The sequence below is a fragment of the Marmota flaviventris genome, chromosome 17 (assembly GCF_047511675.1).
Source record: "Marmota flaviventris isolate mMarFla1 chromosome 17, mMarFla1.hap1, whole genome shotgun sequence".
In the NCBI taxonomy this organism is placed as follows: Eukaryota; Metazoa; Chordata; class Mammalia; order Rodentia; family Sciuridae; genus Marmota; species Marmota flaviventris.
The window spans coordinates 72,090,008-72,113,686 of record NC_092514.1 but is presented as its reverse complement, the minus strand read 5'-3'; the positions used below and the strand labels follow the sequence as shown (position 1 = coordinate 72,113,686).

General features: G+C 46.5%; 2 protein-coding genes, 2 long non-coding RNA genes and 4 other non-coding genes across 10 annotated transcripts; 4 read left to right on the top strand and 4 right to left on the bottom strand.

Moving 5' to 3' along the window:
• Nucleotides 1–93: 93 nt before the first annotated feature.
• On the top strand, nt 94–5,106 carry Atp5pd (ATP synthase peripheral stalk subunit d). Of its 2 annotated transcripts, none has more exons than XM_027955726.2 (6): nt 94–193; nt 1,871–2,001; nt 2,273–2,369; nt 3,279–3,350; nt 4,735–4,797; nt 4,906–5,106. In XM_027955726.2, exons 2-6 carry the CDS (start codon nt 1,880–1,882, stop codon nt 5,035–5,037), a joined length of 486 nt encoding a protein of 161 aa, XP_027811527.1. In that variant the 5' UTR covers nt 94–193; nt 1,871–1,879; the 3' UTR covers nt 5,038–5,106. The 2 variants fall into 2 exon arrangements, with proteins under 2 accessions (XP_027811527.1, XP_027811528.1); XM_027955727.2 differs by lacking the exon at nt 94–193 and adding an exon at nt 1,492–1,573.
• Nucleotides 5,107–10,954: 5,848 nt separating this feature from the next.
• On the top strand, nt 10,955–18,421 carry LOC139702543 (uncharacterized). The gene is made up of 2 exons (XR_011705164.1): nt 10,955–11,039; nt 17,232–18,421. It is a non-coding gene; the product is annotated as an uncharacterized lncRNA (long non-coding RNA).
• On the top strand, nt 11,054–14,177 carry LOC117794557 (uncharacterized). Its single transcript, XR_004618450.2, has 2 exons — nt 11,054–13,319; nt 13,665–14,177. It is a non-coding gene; the product is annotated as an uncharacterized lncRNA (long non-coding RNA).
• Nucleotides 11,664–11,736, bottom strand: Trnar-ccu (transfer RNA arginine (anticodon CCU)). The gene has a single exon. It is a non-coding gene; the product is annotated as a tRNA-Arg (tRNA).
• On the bottom strand, nt 11,920–11,992 carry Trnar-ucg (transfer RNA arginine (anticodon UCG)). Its single transcript has one exon. It is a non-coding gene; the product is annotated as a tRNA-Arg (tRNA).
• On the top strand, nt 12,182–12,254 carry Trnar-ucg (transfer RNA arginine (anticodon UCG)). The gene has a single exon. It is a non-coding gene; the product is annotated as a tRNA-Arg (tRNA).
• Nucleotides 12,783–12,855, bottom strand: Trnar-ccu (transfer RNA arginine (anticodon CCU)). The gene has a single exon. It is a non-coding gene; the product is annotated as a tRNA-Arg (tRNA).
• Nucleotides 16,682–23,370, bottom strand: Mrpl58 (mitochondrial ribosomal protein L58). 2 transcript variants are annotated; one of them, XM_027955792.2, is made up of 6 exons: nt 23,147–23,370; nt 20,531–20,567; nt 18,161–18,220; nt 17,543–17,625; nt 17,281–17,450; nt 16,682–17,017 (listed from the first exon to the last, which is right to left on the bottom strand). In XM_027955792.2, the coding sequence occupies exons 1-6, from the start codon at nt 23,330–23,332 to the stop codon at nt 16,933–16,935; spliced, it is 621 nt and encodes a 206-aa protein (XP_027811593.2). In that variant the 5' UTR covers nt 23,333–23,370; the 3' UTR covers nt 16,682–16,932. The 2 variants fall into 2 exon arrangements, with proteins under 2 accessions (XP_027811593.2, XP_027811594.2); XM_027955793.2 differs by having other exon boundaries at nt 23,234–23,370.
• Nucleotides 23,371–23,679: the final 309 nt, after the last annotated feature.

Genomic DNA, 23,679 nt, shown 5'->3' with positions numbered 1-23,679 from the left:
GCGGGGACCCTGGCGGCGCAGGCGCCGCGCCCGCCCCCGGGGGCGGGACTTCCTAAACCAGCTCCGTCTCTATTGGCTGACATGTGAAGTGAGGACCGCCCCTTTGTCTTTGGGATTGGATGAGGGGAGGTCTTCCGGTGACCCACTTCCGTTACTTGCTGCTGAGGACTAAGCTCTCCTGGGGTCGGTGAAGGTGAGTGGGGTTCGGGGCGTTAAGTGCGAACCCCGCAGAGTTCTTCTGCTTTGCGTCTTCCCGATCTTGCGTTTTCCTTGTTGCACCCCACCGAGGACGCCGAGCTCCCGGGGTGTCCCGCTGGCAGAGTGCCCGGGGTGTAGCTGCGCTTTGCCCCGCATTCCCTTCTTCACTCCACCCCACGCGCGAGGTCGCGGGCCCTAGCTGTCACCCGGCCGCCGCTAGTGTAGGCGCTGCCACAAACTGGCACAGTCTTCTCCCAGCGCGGCGATCTCGGTCTTGTGGTTGTGAGGCAGGGACACACTCTACAGAGTTAATGCTGAGGGACATTTAGCAGGCTGCGGGGCTGCGCCTTCCCCTGCATCTGGAGCGTTCCAGGATTCCAGTTTGTGCAGCGTTCAGGACTTCTAAGCTCCAGGGTTCATTTACCCGTTGAACGAGTATTCATTGAGCACTTCCTATACTTGTGACCTGTTCTAGGCGCTGGGGAGTAAGCTATAAACGAAAGGGGAAAAGCCCTTTTCATTTAACTCTATCTTCAGGTGCTTGGAAGAACCTCTGTAAAAACATTGATTGTCTGGCACCTTAGTTTCCTAACAGTCTTAACCCTAACCCTTATGGGAGGAGAAGGAAGAGAGGTGTTGTTTGTTTGTTTGTTTGTTTTGGTACCAGGTATTGGACCCGGTGGTACTTAGCTACAAGCCATCTCCCCAACCCTTTTTATATTTTGAGACAGGGTCTCTCTGATTTGCCTAGGGCCTCCTTAAATTGCTGAGGCTGTGAACTTCTGATCCTTCTCCCTCAGCCTCCCAAGCCAATGTGAATACAGGCATGCACCACCATGCCTGGAGAGTCAGGTGTTTTAACAACTTTCTTTTTAAGATCCTGAGGAAGCTTTCTTCACCTTTTTCGAATCCACTCCATAGCTTGTAGAGAACTTTGACTTTACAGACTTCTAATTTCTGACCCTGATCTTAATTTAATTGAATTAAGTTTTCCTGTATGGCCTTGGTGTAAGACAGCTGCAGCCAATTTTTATTTTCTCTCATATTCATCTCTGTATGGAATGCCTCTTAAAATGCAGGGCATGTAAGAGTGCAGTGGTGGATAATTAGATATTAATCAGAAGGGTGCAGGTCTATGACCAATCAGGTGGGGCATAAGATCATACTGCAAGATGATGTGCATCTTGATTGTTTTTTTTTTTGTTGGCAGTGGGGATTGAACTCAGGTTATGTGCAGGCTAAGTAAGTGTTCTACCACTAAGCTACATCCTTAGTGCCTTTAATTTTATTCTGAGACAGGGTCTCCTAAGTTGCCCAGGCTGATCTGGAACTTGTGGTCCTCCTGCCTCAGCCTCCTGAGTGACTGGGATTACAGGTGTGCACCCCTACTCCTGACTGGGAGCTGGGCTTTTAAGGATGAATAGGAGTTGGGGGAATACAGAAGGACAATCTAGTGGAAGAGAACACATTTATATGCTGGGTTGTATGGTTAATTTGAAAAAGTAAACTGCCCTTTCTTGATTTTATTAAAACTCATTCCTTTAATTGATAAAATAAACCCACCAAGCACTAAAAGGATGCTGATCTATTTTAAAAACTTGCATGTTTCTAAAATGCCCTTCTTCAGAGGATTCACTCCAGGATCACTGTTTTGATCTAACCTATCTTCCAGGATCCCAAGATGGCTGGGCGCAAACTTGCTCTAAAAACCATTGACTGGGTAGCTTTTGGGGAGATCATTCCCCGAAACCAGAAGGCTATTGCTAACTCCCTGAAGTCCTGGAATGAGACCCTCTCCTCCAGGTCAGTATGTTCCTGAGAGGGAACCCCCTACTTTCCACTGAATCTAGAAACAATGTTTTGGGATTGCATATGAATTTTTGATACTCTTCAAACAAAAGAATAAAGAAATCCATGCATTTTCCAAATGAAAGTATTTTGGGGCATCATTGTGATGACAAAAGAGAAAAGTTGATGACACCCTATACCACAGGAGTAAAGAATAGGGAAATTACTGTGTGAATATTCTGTTTCTCATGGAACAAACCTGACTTTTGCATTTGCATGTGAGCAGGTTGGCTACTCTGCCTGAGAAACCACCAGCTATCGACTGGGCTTACTACAAGGCAAATGTTGCCAAGGCGGGCTTGGTGGATGACTTTGAAAAGAAGGTGAGACTTCAGATAACTAAAGCCCTGATCTTGTTAAGTGGCTTGTGAATGGGGAGTAGGAAGGTACATATACATATGAAAGATGACAGGGTAGATAAGGTAAATATGCCATATGACAGTAGGGGAAGAAGGGTGATGTTAGCACTCAGATCCCAAAGGAGTTTTAGGAAAGATGGGTGTGGCCAAAGCCCTTGCAGTGGTAGGATTTGAGAATTCAGGGTCTGTTCAGTCAAAGGAACACTATGGCCTTGCTGCCTGGAGCCAGACAACTGTTAGAGTTTCTTTCTAACTCTGCCTAAGTTCCATTTTAGCTTCCCGCTATCTCCTTTTGATACAGACCAACATCTTTTCTATTTTACTGTTTCCCTCCTTTTTCTCTGCTCTTTTTTATTATCCCTTAGAGCTGTAATTTCTTATTTATCTGTCCTCTCATGATATTTACACATTAAGTCTCAATATCCAAAGTTCATTTGCTTCTCCACTTGAGGGTAGTGTTAAGTGCTGGGCTATAACATCAAGCAGTCTTCTAAACACCATTTTTATCTCCATCATATATCATTACTTCTGCTGATAAGATCTCTGGGGTTTCGTGTCAAAGACAATTCAGGACTTCTTCAGAATGTGAGGCTATTTTTCTTGTTAAGTACAGCTGTCCTTTCCAGATGAGGAAACTGAAGTTCATTGTTATAAAGAAATATCCAAGGTCTTAAGTCAGTCAGTGATGGAGCTGAGAAGATCCTTGAGCTCCTCTTCCCAGTAAAATATTCTCTCTACTACAACATCTGAAATGCATATTGGTTTCTTCTTGGGGTGGAGAATATGCTTTAATATGATCTTTAAGGAATAACTTTGAGCCCTTTCTTTGGGCTTCTGGGTATATTGCTGCCAACTCACTGTCCCTATTTATAGTTTAATGCCCTGAAGATTCCTTTGCCAGAGGATAAATATACTGCACAGGTGGATGCTGAAGAAAAGGAAGATGTGAGTAATCGATGTTCTTTATTCTAAGTTTCTTTTTTTTTTTTCATTCATATATTAGTTGGACACAATACCTTTATTTATTTATTTTTATGTAGTGCTGAGGATCAAACCCAGGGTCTCACACATGCTAGGCGAGTGCTTTACCACTGAGCCACAACCCCAGCCCTATTCTAAGTTTCTTAACCCATTGTGTCCCAGCATCTCCTGTATAGGACACATGTAAAAGTTTTGAGCTGGATTACTAGGACAGCTATATATTACTTAGCAGCTAGTAAAAGGTAGAACAAACTAAATTGAAAATTAAGGTGTTGCTGGGCATGGTGGTGCACACCTGTAATCCCAGTGGCTCTGGAGGCTGAGACAGGAGGATCATGAGTTCAAAGCCAGCCTCACCAAAAGCAAGGCACTAAACAACTCAGTGAGACCCTGTCTCTAAATAAAATACAGAAAATAGGTCTGGGGATGTGGCTCAGTGGTTGAGTGCCCCTGAGTTCAGTCTTTGATACCAAAAAAAAAAAGTGTTAACAGTAATAAAAAGGAATGAACTGTTAATAAATACTACAACATGGATTAATATCAAAATAATTATGCCGAAAGGCAAGGGTGGTGGCACATGCCTGTAATCCCAATGACTGGGGAGGCTAGGACAGGAGGGCTGCAAGTTCAAGGGCAGCCTCAGCAACTTACTGAGGCCCTGTCTCAAAATACAAAAAGGACTGGCAATGAAGTGTAGTGGTAGAGTGTCCCTAACTAAGTTCAGTTCCTAGTGTCAAATAACAATAATTACTATGCTCAGTTAAAAAAGCAGCAAGAAAAAAATGCAAATACCATATGATTCTATTTGTGTAAATCTCTACTAATCTATAGTGACAGAAGGTACATCAATGATTGCCTAGGGATGGGAAGGAGAAGGGTAATACATATGCTCACTGTTTCGAGCATGGTGATGATTTCACAGGTAGATACCTACATCAAATGGTGCTCTTTAAATATGTGCACCTTATTATATGTCAGTTATACCTCAACAGAGCTGTCAAAGGCAAGGTATTGAAATTAGGTAGAAAAATTATCCAGGTGTTCAGATACATAACTGAAACATTGGGACCTGATGATTCCCCCAAAGAGAAGTCTGGCTTGGTGGTCAGGTGTCTTGTCCTGGCTATTCAGTGCCCAGCCCTTATGAAACAGGCCATACTAACCTGTTTTTGTACTTGGGCTGCTTTGTGGGTGTTAGCAAAAGCTGTAGTTTAGCTCTCAGTAGGCAGGCAGCTACATCTCCACAGGGCAGGAGAGCAAGAGCAGCCTGGGGACTTCCCATACCTTGGGAGCTTCAGGGTCAGGTTACAACCTGGTTTCACAACAGAATCTGTTGGTTCTCTTAAAGGTAAAAAGTTGTGCTGAGTTTGTGTCTCTCTCAAAGGCCAGGATTGAAGAATATGAGAAACAGGTAAGGATGAACCACAGGCTTTGTCTTTGGTATATTTTATATCTTTCTTAAATTCTTGTTTTGCATTTTGTAGCCCTATTTCCCCTAACACATTTCTGCTCTTTCCAGCTGGAGAAAATGAAGAACATTATTCCATTTGATCAGATGACCATTGAGGACTTAAATGAAGTCTTCCCAGAAACCAAATTAGACAAGAAGAAGTATCCCTATTGGCCTCACCAGCCCATTGAGAATTTATAAAACTTGAATCCAGGAGGAATCTCTGCCCTTGTATTACAAACTCTGCACATTAAAAATATTAATTATATAGTTCTGAGTGTGTCATCTTCTCTGTGTTTGAGACATTTAAACCTCCCTCTTAGGTGTGGAAAGGTGAGCCCAAATGTGTCAGGCCAGTCATCTAAATTCAAACTGTGTAGGAGTCAATTACTGAGGCCTTAGGGCTGCTAAAATTTTAACAAAGTGTGTTTCCCTGGGATATGATAGGGAGGAGTTGTCCACTGAGGCTCTGGAACTTCATCTTTGCTTTCAAACCACAAGAAGTGCCACCTTTGGCTTGTCTTCAGTAAATCAACAGCAGGTCCAAATTGCAGGTGTAACTGCAGGGACTGACTTCTGTGGCAACTTTTAGGCACAGAAGTGGTAGAAAAGGAAACTTTGTTACAACGTTAACTTGCAATTTTTGGTATTTGAAGTTAACTTTGAAAATTCTATTAACTGATAGAGATCCTCGGCAAAAAAAAATCCTATGAGGCTGAGGTAGGAGGACTCTTGAACACAGGTAGAAGCCAACATGGTGAGATCCTGTTGCAAAATAGATGAGGTAATGGAAAGAGTTGCCCTGTTGTCAAAGGACCTGTTATGCCTGCCACTTAATTGTTGATTGTAGACTTATTGTTTACTGTCCTGGGACTTTAGTTTTCTTATTTACAAACATCAAAATTAAATATCAGAAACCTTGTGACATTCTTGCAGATGCTGCAGATGGACTTCATTAGAGAAGAGCACCAACAGCTAACAGCTCTCAGGAAGTTTATGTCCAGTGTATGTGAGCAGAGGAGTCTGGTGCCACTCTCCTGATTTGTAGGGGTATTTGGGCAGGGTCTAGTCCACCTAGAGTTGCTTGTGTCATAGTCACACCCCTGCCTCCAGGCCTTTGAATCGCTCAGCTGGCACCCAGGCATCCAGCTGAAGATTTAGGGATTCAGACAACAGACAAGTGAAAACATGGAGAAATTAAAGAAAGAAAAAATTTAGGGCATAGTTAAAAACTTGGTAATTAGAGAAAACACCCACGTGAGTGCTGTTGAGTATTGTAACATGAAGGGAGGTAAGCTGCTTTGAGGGAGCCCTTTGGAGGATTTCCTGTAACAGTGAACAACAGTGTTCAGACCCTCAAAGGCATCTGGGTGGGTAGGGGGTCACTTTCATTTTTTCTCTTATGCCCTCTTAGGCTGACAGTTTTGCATTGCATATGCATTAATTTTTTTTTTTTTTTTTTTTGGTACTGGGGATTGATCCGGGGCCTTGTGCATGCAAGGCAAGCACTCTACCAACTGCACTATATCCCGAGCCCCTAATTTTTTATGTTTTTGTTGCTGGGGATCAAACCTAAGACCCCATATATGGTATACTCATGCTCTGCCACTGAGCAATATTCCCGGCCCCTAATCTTACATTTGAAAAATAAGTCATTAGCAGAATAGGATTTGCTTTGCAAATCACTAGGGGAGGAAGTTTATATAGATAGAAAGACAGATACACACACACATATATACTATATATATAGCAAAGTTATATAGTTAAAAATGCATAATTATGACAACGAAAAATCATCAAAGACAGGGCTGAGGTTGTGGCTTGTGTGGCTTGTTGTGGCTTGCCTAGCATGTGTGAGGCACTGGGTTCAATCCCCAGCACCACATAAAAATAAAAACAAAGATATTGTGTCCATCTACAACTAAAAAATATTAAAAAAAAAAAGTCATCAAAGACACCCCACCCCCACCCCCATGGGAAGCAAAATTTGAGTTAGAGCAACCCAAAATGCAAGTACAAGCTGTCCATCTTTGGGTAGGTTGAGTAGTTATTGGGGAAACTGATTCACTACTCTAAAACTGGCGTTGAAGCTGGGCATAATGGTGCACGCCTGTTATCCCAACGATTGGGAAGGCTGAGACAGGAGAGTTGAAAGTTCAAAGCCAGTCTCAGCAACTTAGCAGGCCCTAAGCAACTCAGTGAGACCCTGTTTCTAAGTAAAATACAAAATAGGGCTGGGATGTGGCTCATGGTTGAGTACTCATGAGTTCAATCCCCAATATCCAAAATCAAACTGGCAATGAAGGGAAAAAAAAAAAAATTAAGCCTTTATCCTTCCTCAAGCAACTGTACTTCAGGGTATACAAATAGCTCAAAGTGATGAAGAAAAGCTCTTTACAAAGTATTCTAGCCAATAAATGTGGAAAAAGATTATATTGGAAGAAGATTATTTTGAAATCACTAATGTAATAGGTTATTCAGGCAGATTCTATCAGTGGATGAAACCACTATGTGAAAGGTTGATTGGTAACTTGGCAATGACAGATCAGGTTGTCACCTCCTAAGACCAAAAAGATGAACAGGCATTGTGTGTCTTTCCCACAAGCTGTTAAATACACAGCATCCTTTGAAAAAATTTTTGCCAAAAATTGCATTTGAATTTATTGAAGTCTTTAAAACTAACTTCCAGTTTAGAAATAGCTGAGAGTGAAACAGATAAATAACACCGTGAAGATATGAAGAGAGCTGGGTATAGTAGTGCTCGCCTGCAATCCCAGTGGCTCAGGAGGCTGAGGCAGGAGGATGGTGAGTTCAAAGTCAGCCTCAGCAACTTAGCGAGGCCCTAAGCAACTCAGTGAAACCCTGTCTCTCAATAAAACACAGAAAAAAGGGGGGGGGGGCTCGGGATTTGGCTCAGTGGTTAAGCACCCCTGGAACAACAACAACAAAAAAGTAAATCTAAAATGGGAGGCATTCTGTAGGAACCCTTTTGTTTTCCATAAGTCGGTGGTGTCTGGAAGGGAAGGCAGCATTAGGTTAAAAGAATTGAGAAGACTAACGTCAAAATGCTTGTCAGCCTCACTTGGACCCTCATTTGTACCAATTAACTGTTAGAAGGTATCTTTGAGACAATGGGAGCCATTTGAATACGGCCTGGGTATTAAAGCATACCAAGGAATCACAATTATTTTTGTGAGTACAATAACGGCATTGTGGTGGTGGAGGAGTAGAATGTTTGCCAGGCAGGCAAAAGGCCCTGGGTTCCATCTCCAGCACTGCAAAAATAAACACATGCTCACACTGTGGTTTTCCAAGGAAACACCCATGTTGGCATATGTGGGGATGAACTGAAATGATGTCTGGGGTTTGCTTTAAAATACTCTAGAAAAAGAACAGAAAAGAGAGAGAAAAGGGAATAAGTGCAAAATAATCTTGATAACGGATGAGTCCGGGTGATGGGGATGGGAAGATTCATTTACTGTTATACTTTTGTGTATATCTGAATACTTTTACAATAAGCAGTTTGTAAAGGAGGGACAAAAATGTGGAGTCATCACTATCTAGCAAAGTTGAATTCAAGACAAAAACATGTGAGACCCTTTCTCAAAATAAAATAATAATAATAATAATAATAATAATAATAATAAAAGCTATGAGGATATAGTATGTATGCTGGTAGAGCACTCCTGGGTTCAGAAACTGGAAAGCCCCAGAACTGGAAAGCAAATTTAATTTTTCAAATGGTATTCAATAATAAAGGAAGGCATTTACTGAAAGAAACTTTTAGAAACTTTTAAGTAGTGAAAAAATAGCATTAAATATATATAAAGCTGAAAAGAGTTAAAAAGAAATTGCTGAAGCATCTGTTGTAATGATTTTAGCATGACATATTTGCAAAACAAACGAGATTACAGCAGACTGTTATAAAAGGGAGAATCTAACAGCTCATTTACTAGACTTTATATCATTCAAACAGGATAACTATGGGAATTGATAATATGAGATGAAGAAGCCTCAAGTTTTGAAAAAAATCACAAATTATAGGTAATATTGACTGATCCCAGTGCAAATATTACAGAAAATCAATAATTAATAGCCACAGAATGAAAGACAGTAACAAAACAATTTTAAAAACTCAGGCCCTTAGAAATTAAACTTTTCTCTCCTAAACCATGAATCAATGAGAAATCAAGTTTGTAACTACAGAATGTTTGTAAAATAAAAATACAAACATTTCATATGAAAACAATGAACAAATTCATGATATGTCATTAAATAAAAACTTTATTTTGATTATAGAAAAATACTTAAAACTTATCTACTTAAAACCACCCACTGGCTTCCTACTGTCACAGGACTAAGTATGGCCCCCCCAACCATCTCTGCCCAGCGAAGATTCTTGGGCCTCCTCTGTGCTACTGTTGTCCACCAGCCAGGGCAAGTTGTAATCACACCTCCCACTCCCCCTATAACACCAGGCATTGGTAATTCCTGCTCATGCTAGAATATTAGAAAGAACTTGAGGGTTCTAGAACCTTCCTTGTGAGTACTAGTACTATGATTTGTATTTCCCAGGGCCTAGCACTACGCTCTGCTTTTAGAAGAACCTTAATATTTGCCATAGCTCAGTGGCACACTACTTGCCCAGCTTGTGCTAGGTGCTGGGTTCCATTCCCTAATTCAGCACCCCCCTCCCTCAAAAAAACTCATTACTTATCTTATGAAGCATCATTTACTATGAGAAAATGGGGTTTCAGCCCCTGAAGGAGTCATCTGAAGGTGACAGGGTTGTGACACTTTTCGCTGTCCTCTGCACAGCAGCCTCTCCTTTTCATGTGCCTAATTCCTCCCCATAATTTAGAGCTGAACAAAATGGGCTCTCTACCTCTGAGCTACATCCACAGCCCCTTTTATTTATTTTATTGGTTTTCAGTTTTTTCCTGTGTTTGTTTTTGGTGCATTATAATTATACACCAAAGATTCATTGTCCTTTTTATTTGATTTAGTTTTGCCAGAGATTCATTGTCCTTTTTATTTGATTTAGTTTTGGTACTGGGGATTGTCACTAAGTTGCTGAGGCTGGTCTGGAACCTTTGATTTTCCTGCCTCAGCCTCTGGAGTCGTTGAGATTACAAGCCTATGCCACAGAGACTGGCTTTAATGCTTTGAAAGAGGGCTCACTTAGTTGCCCAGGCTGGCTCACACTTGTGATCCTCCAGCCTCAAGTTCTTTGGTAGCTGGGATCACAGACCTGTGCTACCAAGACCATCACCTCTTTACTTTGAAATTATCTGGTTTAAAGGAGGAGGAGAAGGAGGAAGAGGAAGAGATGATGATGATGAAGGTGATGATGATGTACCAGGGATGAACCCAGGAGCGCTTAACCACGGAACCACATTCCTATTCCTTTAAAACATTTTTTTTTCTTTTTAATTTTGAAACGGGGTCTCGCTAAATTAATTACTTTGCTAAACTGCTGAGGCTGGCTTTGGACTTTGGATCCTCCTCCAGAGCCCCTGGGATTACAGGCGTGCAACACCACGCCCAGCCTGGAAGATGGTTTGGGGGCAACTACATCCAAAGCTCAGCCAAGAAGTAGTGGCTACCCTAGTCAAGGATAGGACGTGCTGCTGTCATCAAATGGCAAGCTTGGAAGCCACAGGTAGTTTAAACTGGCATCCACCGAACTTTGGTGACCCCTTTGGGGTGGAGAGAACAGGAAGAATTCTGGATGGCCCTGGTGAAGGGAGCACGTAGTGTGAAGTGTCCCACCTGGAAAGGGCACATCTCTGGCCTTTCACAAGGGGAACGCACCTGTTCAGATAACAAGCAGACCTTCTGTGCACAGCCAGAGACATGAAAAGTCGTGCTCTATGTGTGCACTACGTGAAATGCATCTGCTGCCAGGTATAACTGATTAGATTTAAAAAACAAAGCCCACCTCTGCCGGCTCCCTGACCCCCTGGGCCGAAGCGACGTGCAGGAAACGCCATTTGGCCTTCTGACAGCAGATTGGTCTCTCCTACTCCGCCCCCAACGCCTTCCTCCCCTCCCCCGCGTCGCTCGTCCCGTAGCCGCGTCGCCGGGGTGCTCTCGGGGCTCCGGGTGTCGCAGGCGCCGACCTTGCGCCGCCCCCGCTCGGCGCCGGGGCCCCGGCTGCTCAGGTCTCCGCGGTCCCCGCGCTCCGCCCCGCGCGGGCAGAGGTAAGGCGGCGAGGTTGGCCTCCACCCCTGACTCCCTCCCTGCGCGCGAGACCCGGGTCGCGGCGGGCTCTTCGCACCTCTCGGCCCAACCCGGCCCTGGTTCCAGGCCTCTTCCTCCCTGCCCCTTCCCCTGGGGCTCGCCCTGCACTGGCTCCGCCCGGGGCGTCCCGGCGCCGGGGGTCCCCGGCTCGAGCAGCGGGCCGGCTTTTCCCGCCGGCCGGGCCGACCCGGGGACGCGCTCCGCCGGTGCCTGGCGCACGCCTGCGTCCTCGCAGCCCGGGCGTCGGGGCGGAGCGGGCGACGGGCGTCCGACCTGCCCCTGGGGCTGGAGCGCTGCCCGCTGTTGAGTTTTACGGTGACGGGCTTGGACACCTCGCTCAGCGACGTTTGCTGGGGCTTGCAGTCTGCGGGGCGCTTTCCCGAGACGTTGACATTGAGCTCGTGCTGGTGCCACTTGCGCTCCCGCTGACTCACATCTCCTAGTAGGGCCTCCTCAAGAAGAAAAGGAAAATGAGTTGCAACACAGAAATGAAAAAACAGCTAAGTACCTTTTTAACAAAAAGACAAAACGTATGTGTTAGAATATTAAATTTAATTGGATTCCTTTAAAAATCCAAAGGACTTCACCCCAGATGGGACTCGAACCCACAATCCCTGGCTTAGGAGGCCAGTGCCTTATCCATTAGGCCACTGGGGCTTCACGCAAACGGCGCTCGGTCACATGCCTCTTAAACTGTGACGCTGCGGGCTGCGTCATGACGTCAAACCCAGAAGATTCCAAACACAAAAGCTGACCATACTCAGGGAGAATGGTTGAGAGGAGGCCAAAGGCCTTTCTTACGTAAAATGAGGGTTAAAACCATCGGATTTAAAACGTTCACGACCACGAAGGGACTCGAACCCTCAATCTTCTGATCCGAAGTCAGACGCCTTATCCATTAGGCCACGCGGTCTTCTCCCGCTAAAGCTTCTGCTAGAAAATATATTTGGTGACAATGAGACGCAGCGCTACCGGCGCACCTGTGGATTCATGGTGCCTGCGATTCTCGCTGTGACAACTGCGACGGTTCCTGCAGGAGTCACTGCACTACCACCTCCTAGGGGCGGCACCTGGATCTGTCCCCCGCCGCCTTGGGCGTCCTGACCACGTGGCCTAATGGATAAGGCGTCTGACTTCGGATCAGAAGATTGAGGGTTCGAGTCCCTTCGTGGTCAGCTTCATTTTGGGCGAGCGCGGCGGGTTGCTCACTTCCCTACAGACTTCTGTGAACCTGACAGCGGTCCCCTTGAGTCAGCCTTCCGTTTGCCCTGGCGGAGGTTGTGCTGCTAGTGCTGCTGTCCGGCACTCAGTCTGGGCACGTGCGCCTGGAGGCGCTGTGGCGCCTTCTTGTCCTGCCCCAGTGGCCGAATGGATAAGGCACCGGCCGCCTAAGCCAGGGCTTGGGGTTCGAGGCCCTCGTGGGTGGCATCGGGGATCCCTCTCAGGAACGTCTAAGTGCGAGGGCTGTGCCCACCTCCGCGCGGCGCCCGACTCCTCTCCCGCAACCCGAGGCCCCGGGGTCGGGAGCCTCAACACTCCACGGCCTCCATCTGGGGACTTTTCTACCCGGGAAGAAGGTGTGCGGCCAACTCGCTCGGCCACCCCTCGCCGGTGTGGAGGAACAGAGCCCCTCTTGCCCAGTGGGGCCTACCTGGAGGCCGGGCTCCATTTGGAGCTTGGGGAAAGCTAAAAATGAAGAGCACTACCCCAGGTGGGACTCGAACCCACAATCCCTGGCTTAGGAGGCCAGTGCCTTATCCATTAGGCCACTGGGGCCTGCGGCACGTGCGGCCTGCCTCTCCTCTGATGTGCAGTGCGACCTTGCTTGGCCGGGCAGGTCGCAGTCGGGCCGGCCCGGAGCTGCGGGAGGCGAAGGGACCGCACCGGGCTGGGCCATCGCCACGCTCCGGCCCAGCCGCGGGCGCTCCTCGGAGCCTGGGGGCCGCCTTGAAGTCGCCTGGAAAACCTGACCGTAGATGCGGGAAGACCGAGGGCGGTGGCGTTTCCTGACCATTTTTGTGTACCTCTAAAGAACTGATGCAAAAATCAAGAATTTTAGGAGAAGGTAGTGCGGGAAGTGAAAGAGAACAGACACGAGGCAGGGACACGGAGTCCGTCGTGAGAACGCACCGATCCAGCCACAACAGGATCCCGTGTACTGTGCACACCTGTCACGTTACCAACAGGGTGCGTGGATGGCAGCCGGGCAGAGTTTTCACTCTAGTATTTTCTTTAAAACTGTAAGTCTAATATTCCTTAACACGCGCGCACACACACGCACGCACGGTGGGCCAAGGTGCACAGCCGTAATCCCAGGGACTCGGGAGGCTGAAGCAGGAGCATGGCAAGTTCGAGGGCAACCTGGGTAAATTAGGGAGACCCTGTTTCACAAGGAAATTAAGGATTGGGATGTAGTTTAATGAACCCAGAGTGTCTCTGGGTTCAACCCCAGAACCAGGGGTCGGGGAAGGACAAAACAAAAACCTTCAGCCAAGGACAAATGTGTAGTCCCATTGTGCCTACTTCCAGACTTTGCAGGGTAAACAGGACGTGAGCATATTCCTCTTTGCTTCTCTCTAAAACAGAGTCTGCAGAAACAGGTCTCCTTCCTCCCCTTACTAGAGCAAGAAGGAAGAATTTCGCCCATGTGGCTCCAGTCCACTGCCTTGAGGACTTCTGGCTGTGACTGCTGAGGTTTAAAGGCAGGCAGTAATCACAGGTCCTTAGGACGAGCTTCTCCGCCTGCCTGAGTTATGAACCTGCCACTTCCATCAAGACACGGAACCTCCTGGCACCTGCAAGGCACCCTGTGCCTCCCCAAGTCAATGATCTCCTCCCTCATGCAAATCCTTCTCTGACTCTACCACCGAGCTACAGCCCCAGCCCCTGTGCATGTTCTATTTTTCTCATCACAAATGATTTTACTAGTTTTCAACTTCATATAAATGAAATTAACTGTAGTCTATAATTTTATGAGGTCTGGCCTCCTTCACTCAACATTGTCTTTGAAATTTCGTTTTTATGAACGGGCTCTGCTCTCTGTCCCCAGTCCATTTGCTTCGCTTTAAAAAAAAAAAAATAAAATCTTTAGAGATTGATGGACCTTTATTTATTTGTTTGCGGTGCTGGGAATCAAACCCAGTGCGTCACACATGCTAGACAAGTGTGCTACCACTGAGCCACAACCCCAGTCCTTGCTTCGCTTCTTTACCTTTCCCTTCCCTCCTGTATATCCCAGGGTGTCTCTGGGTATCTTCACCTCCCACCAATGTCTTCTGAAGGCCTCTGGCTCTGTGCCATGCCCCAGGGTCTCTGCTTTCCCTCTGCTCCACCTATCCAAGCATTCCCCAGGCTCTGCCTTGCCTCATTCTCAGCGGCTCTTGTCCATTCCCAAGACACTACCTGTCTGTGTGGACCTTGGATCTCCCCACAGCAACTTCACTCCCAGCTCCAGGGCTCCATTCCCTCCCAGTCCTGCTTGCATACAGCCCCTTTTGACTGTTGTCTCAGTGCACAGCATAACCCCACCACACCCCTACTTCCACACCACCCAGGCCAACTTTCTGTCCCCCTAATGCTCCAGCATCTGGCACTTCTCTCCAACCCGCTGTCACTGCCCCGTGTGAGGATGGATCATTACCTGCTGCCCCAGACCCACTGGCCAACCCTTGCCCACTCCCCCGCAGTCCTTCTTTGTCCTTTCACAAGCAGGTCAGTCATCTCCTGACAGCCTCTGGAGGGGTGAAGTCTAAGTGTGTTGGCCGTCCCATTGAAACCTGACATCCATTTGGTGTGGCAGACTCATCTTTCACAGCAACTTGTGCCCTGGGTTCCTGAAGAACTGGGCCAGAAGTCACAGCTGTCCTTCCCTGAGTGTTTGCTCAGTGCACTAAGCACTGGTCACTCATCTAGATGCCCTCCCCTTGCTTGCCTGGGCAGCTCCTGCCCTCCTTAGGGCCCATCTCAAGCACCTCAAGTACATCTTCTCTGACCCACCAGCCAGCTCTGCTCTCTGTCCCCAGTCCATTTGCTTCGCTTGTGTCATTGACTATGCTTTAGGTCATGTGACTGTTACAGGAATCCACCTTTCTTTCTGTTTTGTCATCATCTGACAGATGCCAATTCTCTGGAATGATGGACTTTAGTTCACTGCTGACTCCTCACCTCTCGTGGCACCTGGCATTCAGTTCTATTGAATTACAGAATGAATGTTGTATGTCCTGCATACAGACTCAGCCCCAAGGCTCCGAGTCCTATCTTCCACATCTGTAGTTTTTTAAAAATATTTTTTAGTTATAGTTGGACACAATACCTCCACTTCACTTAATTTACTTTTATGTGGTGCTGAGGATCAAACCCAGGGTCTCACAAGTGCGAGGCGAGCGCTCTACTGCTGAGCCACAACCCCAGCTCCACATCTTCTGTATTTTGCCAGTCACTTGTAAATAACTTACCCCCTGGTCTGGACTTACCTATATGAACGATGAGGTGCCTACTCAAGTGTATATACTACTATAGTTCATTACCTTACACTTGGAGCATCATGATCTGGTATTTATCAAATGAGAGAACTGCATCAAAATAATATAGAGCATTTGAAGAACTTCATACATACCAGAATAATCCACCACTGTTATATTAGCCTAGGTCCCTAGCCTGGGTGCTTGTTCCCATACCCACAGGACTGCAAAAGTCTCTTTTCAATTCCAGTGAACTCTTCCTGCCTCTAAAGCCCACTGCCATATTTAATATACACCTAATACGCAATACTCGAATTCTTAGTGGCTCCCTGTTACCTAATGTTTCACGAAATCCAAACCCTACCATGGTCAGGCATGGTGGTGCACACCTGTAATCCCAGCAACTCAGGAAGCTGAGGCAGGAGATCTCAAGTTTGAGACCAGCCTGGGCAATTTAATGAGACCCTGTTTCAAAAAAAGGTTGGGGTGGCTGGAGATGTAGCTCAGGGTAAAATGCCCTTGGTTCAATCACTAGTACTGCCCAAAATTAACAATTTACCTTGAGTTCCGGGCTCTCTAATAGAACCTCTGCCTTTCTAGATGGACTTCCGACAAGCCCCTGCAGGAATCTGCCATTCAGTACCAATGGCTTCCTTGTCACATTCTGCACCCTAGCTCTTCTGTCTCCTGGATTTACACTTTTCCTTTCAAATAGCATATTATACTCCCTCTCTACTGATTGAAATCCTATACCTTTTTCAAGTCCTAGCTCAAATGCCCTTCTGCCTAGTTGTATGTTCCTTGATGGAAGACCCAGAGCCCTCTGTTCTCTAGCAGTAAGCTGTGAAATCATCAGCGCTGAGGCAGTGATAGTGGGGTAGATTTCAGGTGAGAGAAAAGGTCAGTGTCTTGTCTTGAAGCATTCTGACAGGCAAGGCCCACTGAGCTTAACAAGTTTACTGCAAGCCAGGTGCACACCTGTAATCCCAGTGGCTCGGGAGGCTGAGGCAGGAAGATTGAGAGTTCAAAGCCAGCCTCAATAATTTAGCAAGGCCCTAAGCAATGCAGAGAGTTCCTGTCTCTAATAAAATACAAAAAGGGGCTGGGGATGTGGTTCAGTGGTTAAGTATCCCCAGGTTCAATTCCCGGTATCAAAAAAACAAAATTTATTGCAGTTAGTAATACAGTCAATGGGTAACTATGGTTTAACAACGTGGTAATGGTATATGAAGACCTGCAACTAGTGCCTGAAGCCCTCATTCCAAATGAATACTCTCTTAACGGTTCCAATATTAACAGCAAAAAAGATAAAGAAAACAAATATCCTCATGGCGTTACAGGGCTCTCAGCTGCAGCTGCTCCAACGCCCTGAAGAGTGGATGCTGGGGGGATTTCAGTCCATGTCTACCCTCCTGCTTGTCTTTATGGCAGAATTTATTCTCTTTTGTCTCAGCCTTTCCCGATTCATGTTTTCTATCCTGAAAACAAAAAGACCACAATGAGACCCAAATGCCCAATCAGTGCCTTTCAAAGTGGTAGGAATGGTGGGAAGCTGAGTGGGAGGCAGAACAGCCCGGTCACCAGGTGCAGATGCACACCCCGTCCAGGGTGAGTCCCTGCCCCTCCTGCAGATTCTCCATGCCTGCTCGGGCCTCTTGGAACTTCATCCTGCCTCCTTTCTTTCCTGTGCAGCTCTTGCCCACATGAATCAGTCTACACAACCTAGGGCATCTTCTGGTACCTGATTCTCTGAAGTTGAGCATCTTCTTTGGATGGCTCCTTGGGCATCTGGCTGGCCTCTGCGATCATATCTCGAATTTTCTGTAGGCAATCTGCCAGATTCCGGAACTGATAGCGGCTGCTTTCGGAGGTGAGAATCAACTCTCCTTCCCTGTTGATCTTATTTTTATGCTGAAAGAACAAAAGGAAAAAGTGGACTTCTGCAGAGTAAAGGTTTAGAAGCCACTGAGGAATCTGCAGGGAAATAAAGGGAGAGTGGTTACCTTGAGCGCAATCTTCTGCCTCACAGGCTCTGCAATCCAGTCAGCTGTGGCCAAATGGAACCTGACTTCAGCCTTGGAATTCACTGCGGATGAAAGAAAGGAGTAGTGGTCACTGAGACTTGGGAAGATGAGGCACCCAGGGGACCAGTGACTATCCTGGAACCAAGGGAAGTCAGATACCCAGCCATGCATGTGCTGGCCTTTGTCGAAGTTGGCCATGGAACGAGCCCGCAAAGGCAATGAGGCTCTTCAGGACAAAAAACCTTCTGGTAACTACCCATGCAATGCTTCTCTTCCAGTTTTACTGGCTTCAGTAAAGAATGGGGGGAATGGGTTCCACAAGAATGAAGGAAACCTGTCTTGGAGCTGGCTGCCAGCTCACACTGTGAGTTCTCTTTGTTTAGCTTCACAAGCCAATCCTACTCCTAGCAAGCCATAGCTGACAGCCTGAGAATCAGACCACATTCAAAAGGATAAAGAGGATTATTATAAGCTGGTGGTATTTAAGCTTTGGCTGAAAAAATCCCTTTATTCCACATGAATGTAAAAACAGCTCCCTCTTCAATCCCCTCTCCCAGCTAAGTTTTAAAGCAACAGAAAACACCAAGGTGCCTGTACCTTTGTTTACATTCTGCCCGCCGGGACCACTACTCCGACAGTAAGATATCATCAAGCGATCTATAAAATGAAAGGATGCACACCCAAAGGGTTATCCCATGGCCAAATGTACAGACTGCTAATTATCAACGTAACTGTCCTTATTACACATCTCTTTCAATCACACAAGGCACACACAAATGTAGCATTCAGGCCAGTAAAGCTGTAGAGTATTTATAGATGTCAAAACTGAAATAAAGGGCAAGTACTTCCCCAAGGTCATATAGACAGCAGAGAAATAAAATTATGACTGGGTTCTGGGCTGTCCTCTTCTGGTCTAGCACATTCCACCAGATCCTTCTGCCCTATTTATTTGCTGTTTGTTTAAAGTTTGAACTTTCAAAAGTTCAAACTTACAGACAAGTTCAAGTATCTCAAAGTGTGGTGGACAAGGAATCCCCATGGACTGTAAGCTTCAGGAGGGCAGGACTGTGTCTGACTCATTGTGTGTTCCCAGAGCCTAGGTCATGGTCAGTGCTAAAAACATTTGCGGGAGGAATGAGGACTTGGTCTGGAGATGGGAGCCCTCACTTTGAACACTTACATAGCCACTGTGTGATGTTAGCAAAGTCCCACTGCTTCTCTGGGTTTTGGTTTTGTTTACTTTTAGTCTATAAGTTTTTTTCCTTCCACTTTTATAATTAATGAAAACAGCCTAGCAGTAGCTAGGTAGTGAAGGCATGGTGGTGGGAAGGTTTCAGAAGACAAGCTGTGAACCGAAAGAGGTCTGGTGGTGAAGCACTGTGGCACCATGGGGGCAGGTGCAGTGCTCTGTGGGCAGTGATGCCCCATCTCAGAACTGCTGCTGAGGGGCCTTCCTCATTTGGAAAAAAAAAAAAAAAAAAGAATTAAATCCTTGTTCTGATGAGGTAACAAATGGTCAAGGGAATGATTCTACCACGGGGCCCTGCAACCTAGCATGGAAACCCACCAGCCACCTGGGCCAGGATGAGAGCAGCAGTCTGCCTTTGCAGGAACAGTATGTGGTGAGGTCCTCCCAGAACAAGAGAGTATGGGAGGCCAGGAAGGAGTTGCTCAAGGCCACTGCCCACTGGGAAGCTGTCTATCTTCCTGGGAAGGCTGCACGAGACACTTCTCTGCCTCCAGTTCTGTTGATACATGGCTTTCCACTCCCTCCCCTCCACGCACTCTCTAGGGCTGAGCTGTGAGCTGTAAACCACTTTGTTGCGGCTCCTCACCCACAGGTGTCCTATCCCATGTGTTGCAGTCTCTGGCCTCTCTGCTTTAGTGTCAGAGGAACCCCAAACCTTTGGCTACTCTCCCTTTCACTGTTTGTGGGAGGCATAGCTCTCTGACTCTAAAGGCTCACTGCTTCTTGCCAGGCCCTATGCCTACAGGTACAGAATTCTGAAGTTATGCAAATACTCTACCACTAAGCCACTTCTCTAGCCTGGTATCCAGGTCTTTGAGATATACACACACATGCACACTCAGATAAACAGATACAAATACACAAATGTAAATACATATGTGAAAGAAAACTGGCAGCTTTTAAGCTCCCCTGTACCTTCTTATTCCCACAAAAATCAATTCATTTACTGTAAAAACTTCTATATCATGAGCACATCAGGAGGTCTGCATCTGTGGGCATACTGGGTGGTACTCCACGAGTGGTTGCACTGTCACTCATATGCTGTTTTAAACAATGCTAGAGACTTCACTTTTACACGCCCAGAATTTTTTTTTTTTTTACTCTTCATTTCTTGGGATTTTTAATTTATTTTTATTAGTTGCACATGACAGTACAATGATCTTGACATTTCATATATTTGAGTCAAATGGGGTATAATTTCTCATTTTTCTGATTGTACAGGTTGCAGAATCACATTGGTCATACAGTCACATATATACATACAGCAATAATAATGTCTATTTTATTTTATTTTTTTAATAAACTTAAATTGGGCTGGTGAGATCTGGAAGGAACATGTGAGGGGTGGGAAATGTCTTTTTTTTGTTGTTGTTCCTATTGTGCTCGGGATCAAACCTGGGGCCTCACACAGGCTAGGCCGACACTCTACAACTAAGCTACACCCCAGCCTGAAATGACTGTTTTTTTTTTTTTTTTTGGGGGGGGGGGGGTCAGGGCAGTATTGGAGATTAAACCCAGGGCTTCATACATGGTAAGCAAGCACTGAACTATATCCCCAGCCCTTTTATTTTATTTAATTTCAAGTTAGGGTTTCAAAATAAAAGGACTTGAACTTGCAATCCTCCTGCCTCACTCAGCCTCCCAAGTAAAGGATTATAGTCATAAATTACTGAGCTTGGCTTAAAATGGCTGATTTTTACTAAAACAAAACCACTTACCTAGTGGGATGTCATTGCTGGCTTGCTTTGCATCATCCTGTAATGTAATATACACAGGTCACGTGGCTATCACCTGCTGGGTGACTCTTAGCTGGTCCAGAGCAATAAAAGAAATGATGGAAATCCACAGTGCAAATGTAATATGTCACTATTTTCATTTCCCCAGCAAAATCATCACATCAGAGTAACAGAAAAAGGATCCCCCAGTCTCCAGAGGCACTAATTCAGAAACACCCCTCTGCGAAAACAGAACTGGTGTCTCTAAGCCATTCCTAGAGCTAGTGCCTTAGATAGTACAGGCACCATCAAGGGCCTGGCTCCTGCAGTGTGTGGAGGAAGCCTCCGTGTATATGTTTCAGGAGATTTCCAAGGCAACACTCTCTGCCAACCCAGAGAACAACCCTGGTGGGCCACTCTGTTACCCATATGAGACTCACATGTGAGTGGGCCCACCTTGAACAGGACTTCAGGGTTCAGGTCAGCCTGAACTACTCTGCCCCAGGCCTTCTCACCTGCCTCTCCTCAAGCTCTTCCTCTGGCAGCAATACCCTTCAGCCTTCAATCTTTGGGTCCACAAGGCTCAGCATAAATACCACCAGCTCTGAGGCTTTTCTGACCCTCTAAGACAAAAGTATCCTTACCTGTAACCCCTGCTGACTGCCTTTATTCCCTTTATCTTAGAATTATTTGGAGATGAAACCCTTAGCCTGCTTACCTCTCCCCAGACCTGAAAACCATGGGCCACACCCTCTTTCCTGAAGCTTGCTCTTCCTCTTTCTCCGGAGATACCCTCTCCAGGTTTTCCTCTGGCTTCCCTGAGCCTCTTTCTCACTCTTCTTTGCTAGGTTTTTGCAACTTTTAAACACTGATATGACCCTGAAATGCTTCTTCCTCTTTCTTCATCCCATCTGTGTTGCTGATTCCCAACTTTCTGGCTCAAATCCACCTCTTTGCTTAACTCTAGTCCCATGTCCCAGCAGCTACTCTGATGCTTAATGGTTGCCTCAAACCTCAGGCCTCCTCCCAGGGGACTTCCCTCTAACAATCTGAAGTAGTCCTGAATTTTTTCTACTATAGCACACTGGCCAATTCATTTTTTTATCTTCTGATATTTTCCTGATTTGCTAACTGTTTACTGCTTTTACTAGAACACAGGCTCCACCAGGCAGGGATCTTGTCTATCATGGCTGCATCTGCTATGCTTGAAACAGTAAGTACACGATAAACTTTTTGTTGAATGAAAGGACAAATGACTGTTTTTATACTCTCTCATGCTAATATAATAGCAAGTCAATGCTTCCATTGCCCCAGGCTTTAGACTTCAATTTCACTTATTACTTCTCATATCCAATCCATTAGCAAATCCTATGGCTTTCCCTTCAAAATATATTTAGGATCTGACCAATTCTCAAGATTCCTATTGCTTCCACATTGCTTATCCTCTTGTCTATATTAGTGCCATCTTCTAGTCTACTCTCTGTAAGGCTCTACAAGTGATCCTGGTAAAATTAAGGTGCATCATTCCAATCTTCTGCTTCAAACTCTCCAACAGGTCTCTATTACATTCAGCGGAAAGTTGAGGCCAATAAGCCCTAATCACAGGCCTTTCCCCAACCATCCTTCTCCTCTTTAGCTTTACTTCCTCTGAATGTCCTGTTCAGCTACACCGCTCCAACATACTACTGCCTTAAATGGGTTGCACTTACTGTTCCCTCTGTCTGGGATGTTTGCCTCCCCAGTATTCTCATGGCTCATTGTCTTGTTTCTTCCAGGTCTTTACTCGAATGTCACCTCTTCACTGAGGCCTTTCCAGACCACCCTAATTAAAACTGCAACCTCTGGTGCTCTCTCTTCCTTTGGGCTTTACTTTCTCCAGATACCATATCATACATTCTAAATTACTTATTTTTTATTTTATTTATTTATTTTTTTTTGCCTGTCTCCCTCCAGTAGACTATAAACACCACAGCATTCGGATTTTTGTTTTGTTTGCTACTCTATGCCCTGGTCTAGCCAGTGCAGCACAGCACCTTCCCAATAAGTTTGCTGGATGAGTGAGTGAGTGAATGAAAGAAAGAAAGAAACTGCATTATCTTGCAGTGCTGTAGGTGCTAGCTCAACAGAACCAGGTGGGTTCCATCGTTCTGGCATGTGCAGTACCTGCAAACAATGAGCTAAATAAATGGATCCTGAAGGACCAAACGGGAAACGCTGTTTCCTCTGCCGTGTTGGGGTTACTAGAGGCAATGGGCCATGCAACGTTCCAAATTGGTAGTAAAGAACTTGCCAGAATCGGTCTTTACTGTCCACTTGGGAGGGCCAGAATGCCCACATTTCCCTTGGGACACGAATTTGAGCCCGAGGACTGGAAAACAAACGCGGAAAAGCTGGTGGTCTCAAAGCAGTGGGTCTAGCCTGCTACCCCTGAGCCCGCGCAGCTGGGGTCACAGCCGGCGCCACTACACCTCTGCAGTCCCAGGCCCTGGTGATCAGCCAACCAGCCTCCTCCCGCGGCGACCCTTCGTAGCCCCGCGGCCGGCCAATGGGCTCCCGGCCTCCTGACGTCACCCAGCTGCGGGAGGAAACGCCCCTTCCGTCCGGCCCTTCCCGGCTCACCGGGACCCTCCAAGCGGTGTCCGAACCCTTAGAGTCAGGGTAGAGCTTGTCCAAGCTGTAGATGCTCTGGAACTCGGTGCCGTCTACCTGCTTGTGTAGAGTCCGGCACGGGAAGCGCGCGGGCGGCGGGAGCAGCCAGGCTCCAGTTCGGCTCAGGGCCCAGCGCAGGACCCAGGCGGTCGCCATGTTCGGCCTCTGGGCAGCTTCCGGCGTGCGCGCTCTCCCCGCGGTCCGCAAGATTACGCGGCTCTTCGGACTTAAGGTTCCGCGCAGCCTCGAGGACCCGCCTCCCGGAGGCGACGAACTAGGTACCCGGCTGTGCTTCTGAGGAGGCCTGGTTGACACGGAGCAGATGTCGGCCAGACCCCCAAGGGAGCCGCCCAGCAAACAGACCAAAAAAAACAAACAAACAAAAAAACACAACCGGATTCGTGTTGTTCCCCAGAAGCCCTGTGTCGGTATCTTGAGGTCAAATGAAACACACCAGTGAGGTTTCCCTGCACCGCCTGGGTCACCGCCCACCGCCGGCCGCG

What these genes read in the sequence shown, in the direction of transcription:
- Atp5pd (XM_027955726.2), top strand. Translation starts at nt 1,880, where the DNA reads ATGGCTGGGCGCAAACTTGCTCTAAAAACCATTGACTGGGTAGCTTTT. An exon ending in AATGAGACCCTCTCCTCCAG is followed by an intron (nt 2,002 to 2,272) that starts GTCAGTATGTTC and finishes GCATGTGAGCAG; the next exon opens with GTTGGCTACTCTGCCTGAGA. An exon ending in TGGATGACTTTGAAAAGAAG is followed by an intron (nt 2,370 to 3,278) that starts GTGAGACTTCAG and finishes CCCTATTTATAG; the next exon opens with TTTAATGCCCTGAAGATTCC.
- Mrpl58 (XM_027955792.2), bottom strand. Translation starts at nt 23,332, where the DNA reads ATGGCGACCGCCTGGGTCCTGCGCTGGGCCCTGAGCCGAACTGGAGCC. An exon ending in GGCAGAAGATTGCGCTCAAG is followed by an intron (nt 17,451 to 17,542) that starts GTAACCACTCTC and finishes TTGTTCTTTCAG; the next exon opens with CATAAAAATAAGATCAACAG. An exon ending in GCTCAACTTCAGAGAATCAG is followed by an intron (nt 17,018 to 17,280) that starts GTACCAGAAGAT and finishes TTTTGTTTTCAG; the next exon opens with GATAGAAAACATGAATCGGG.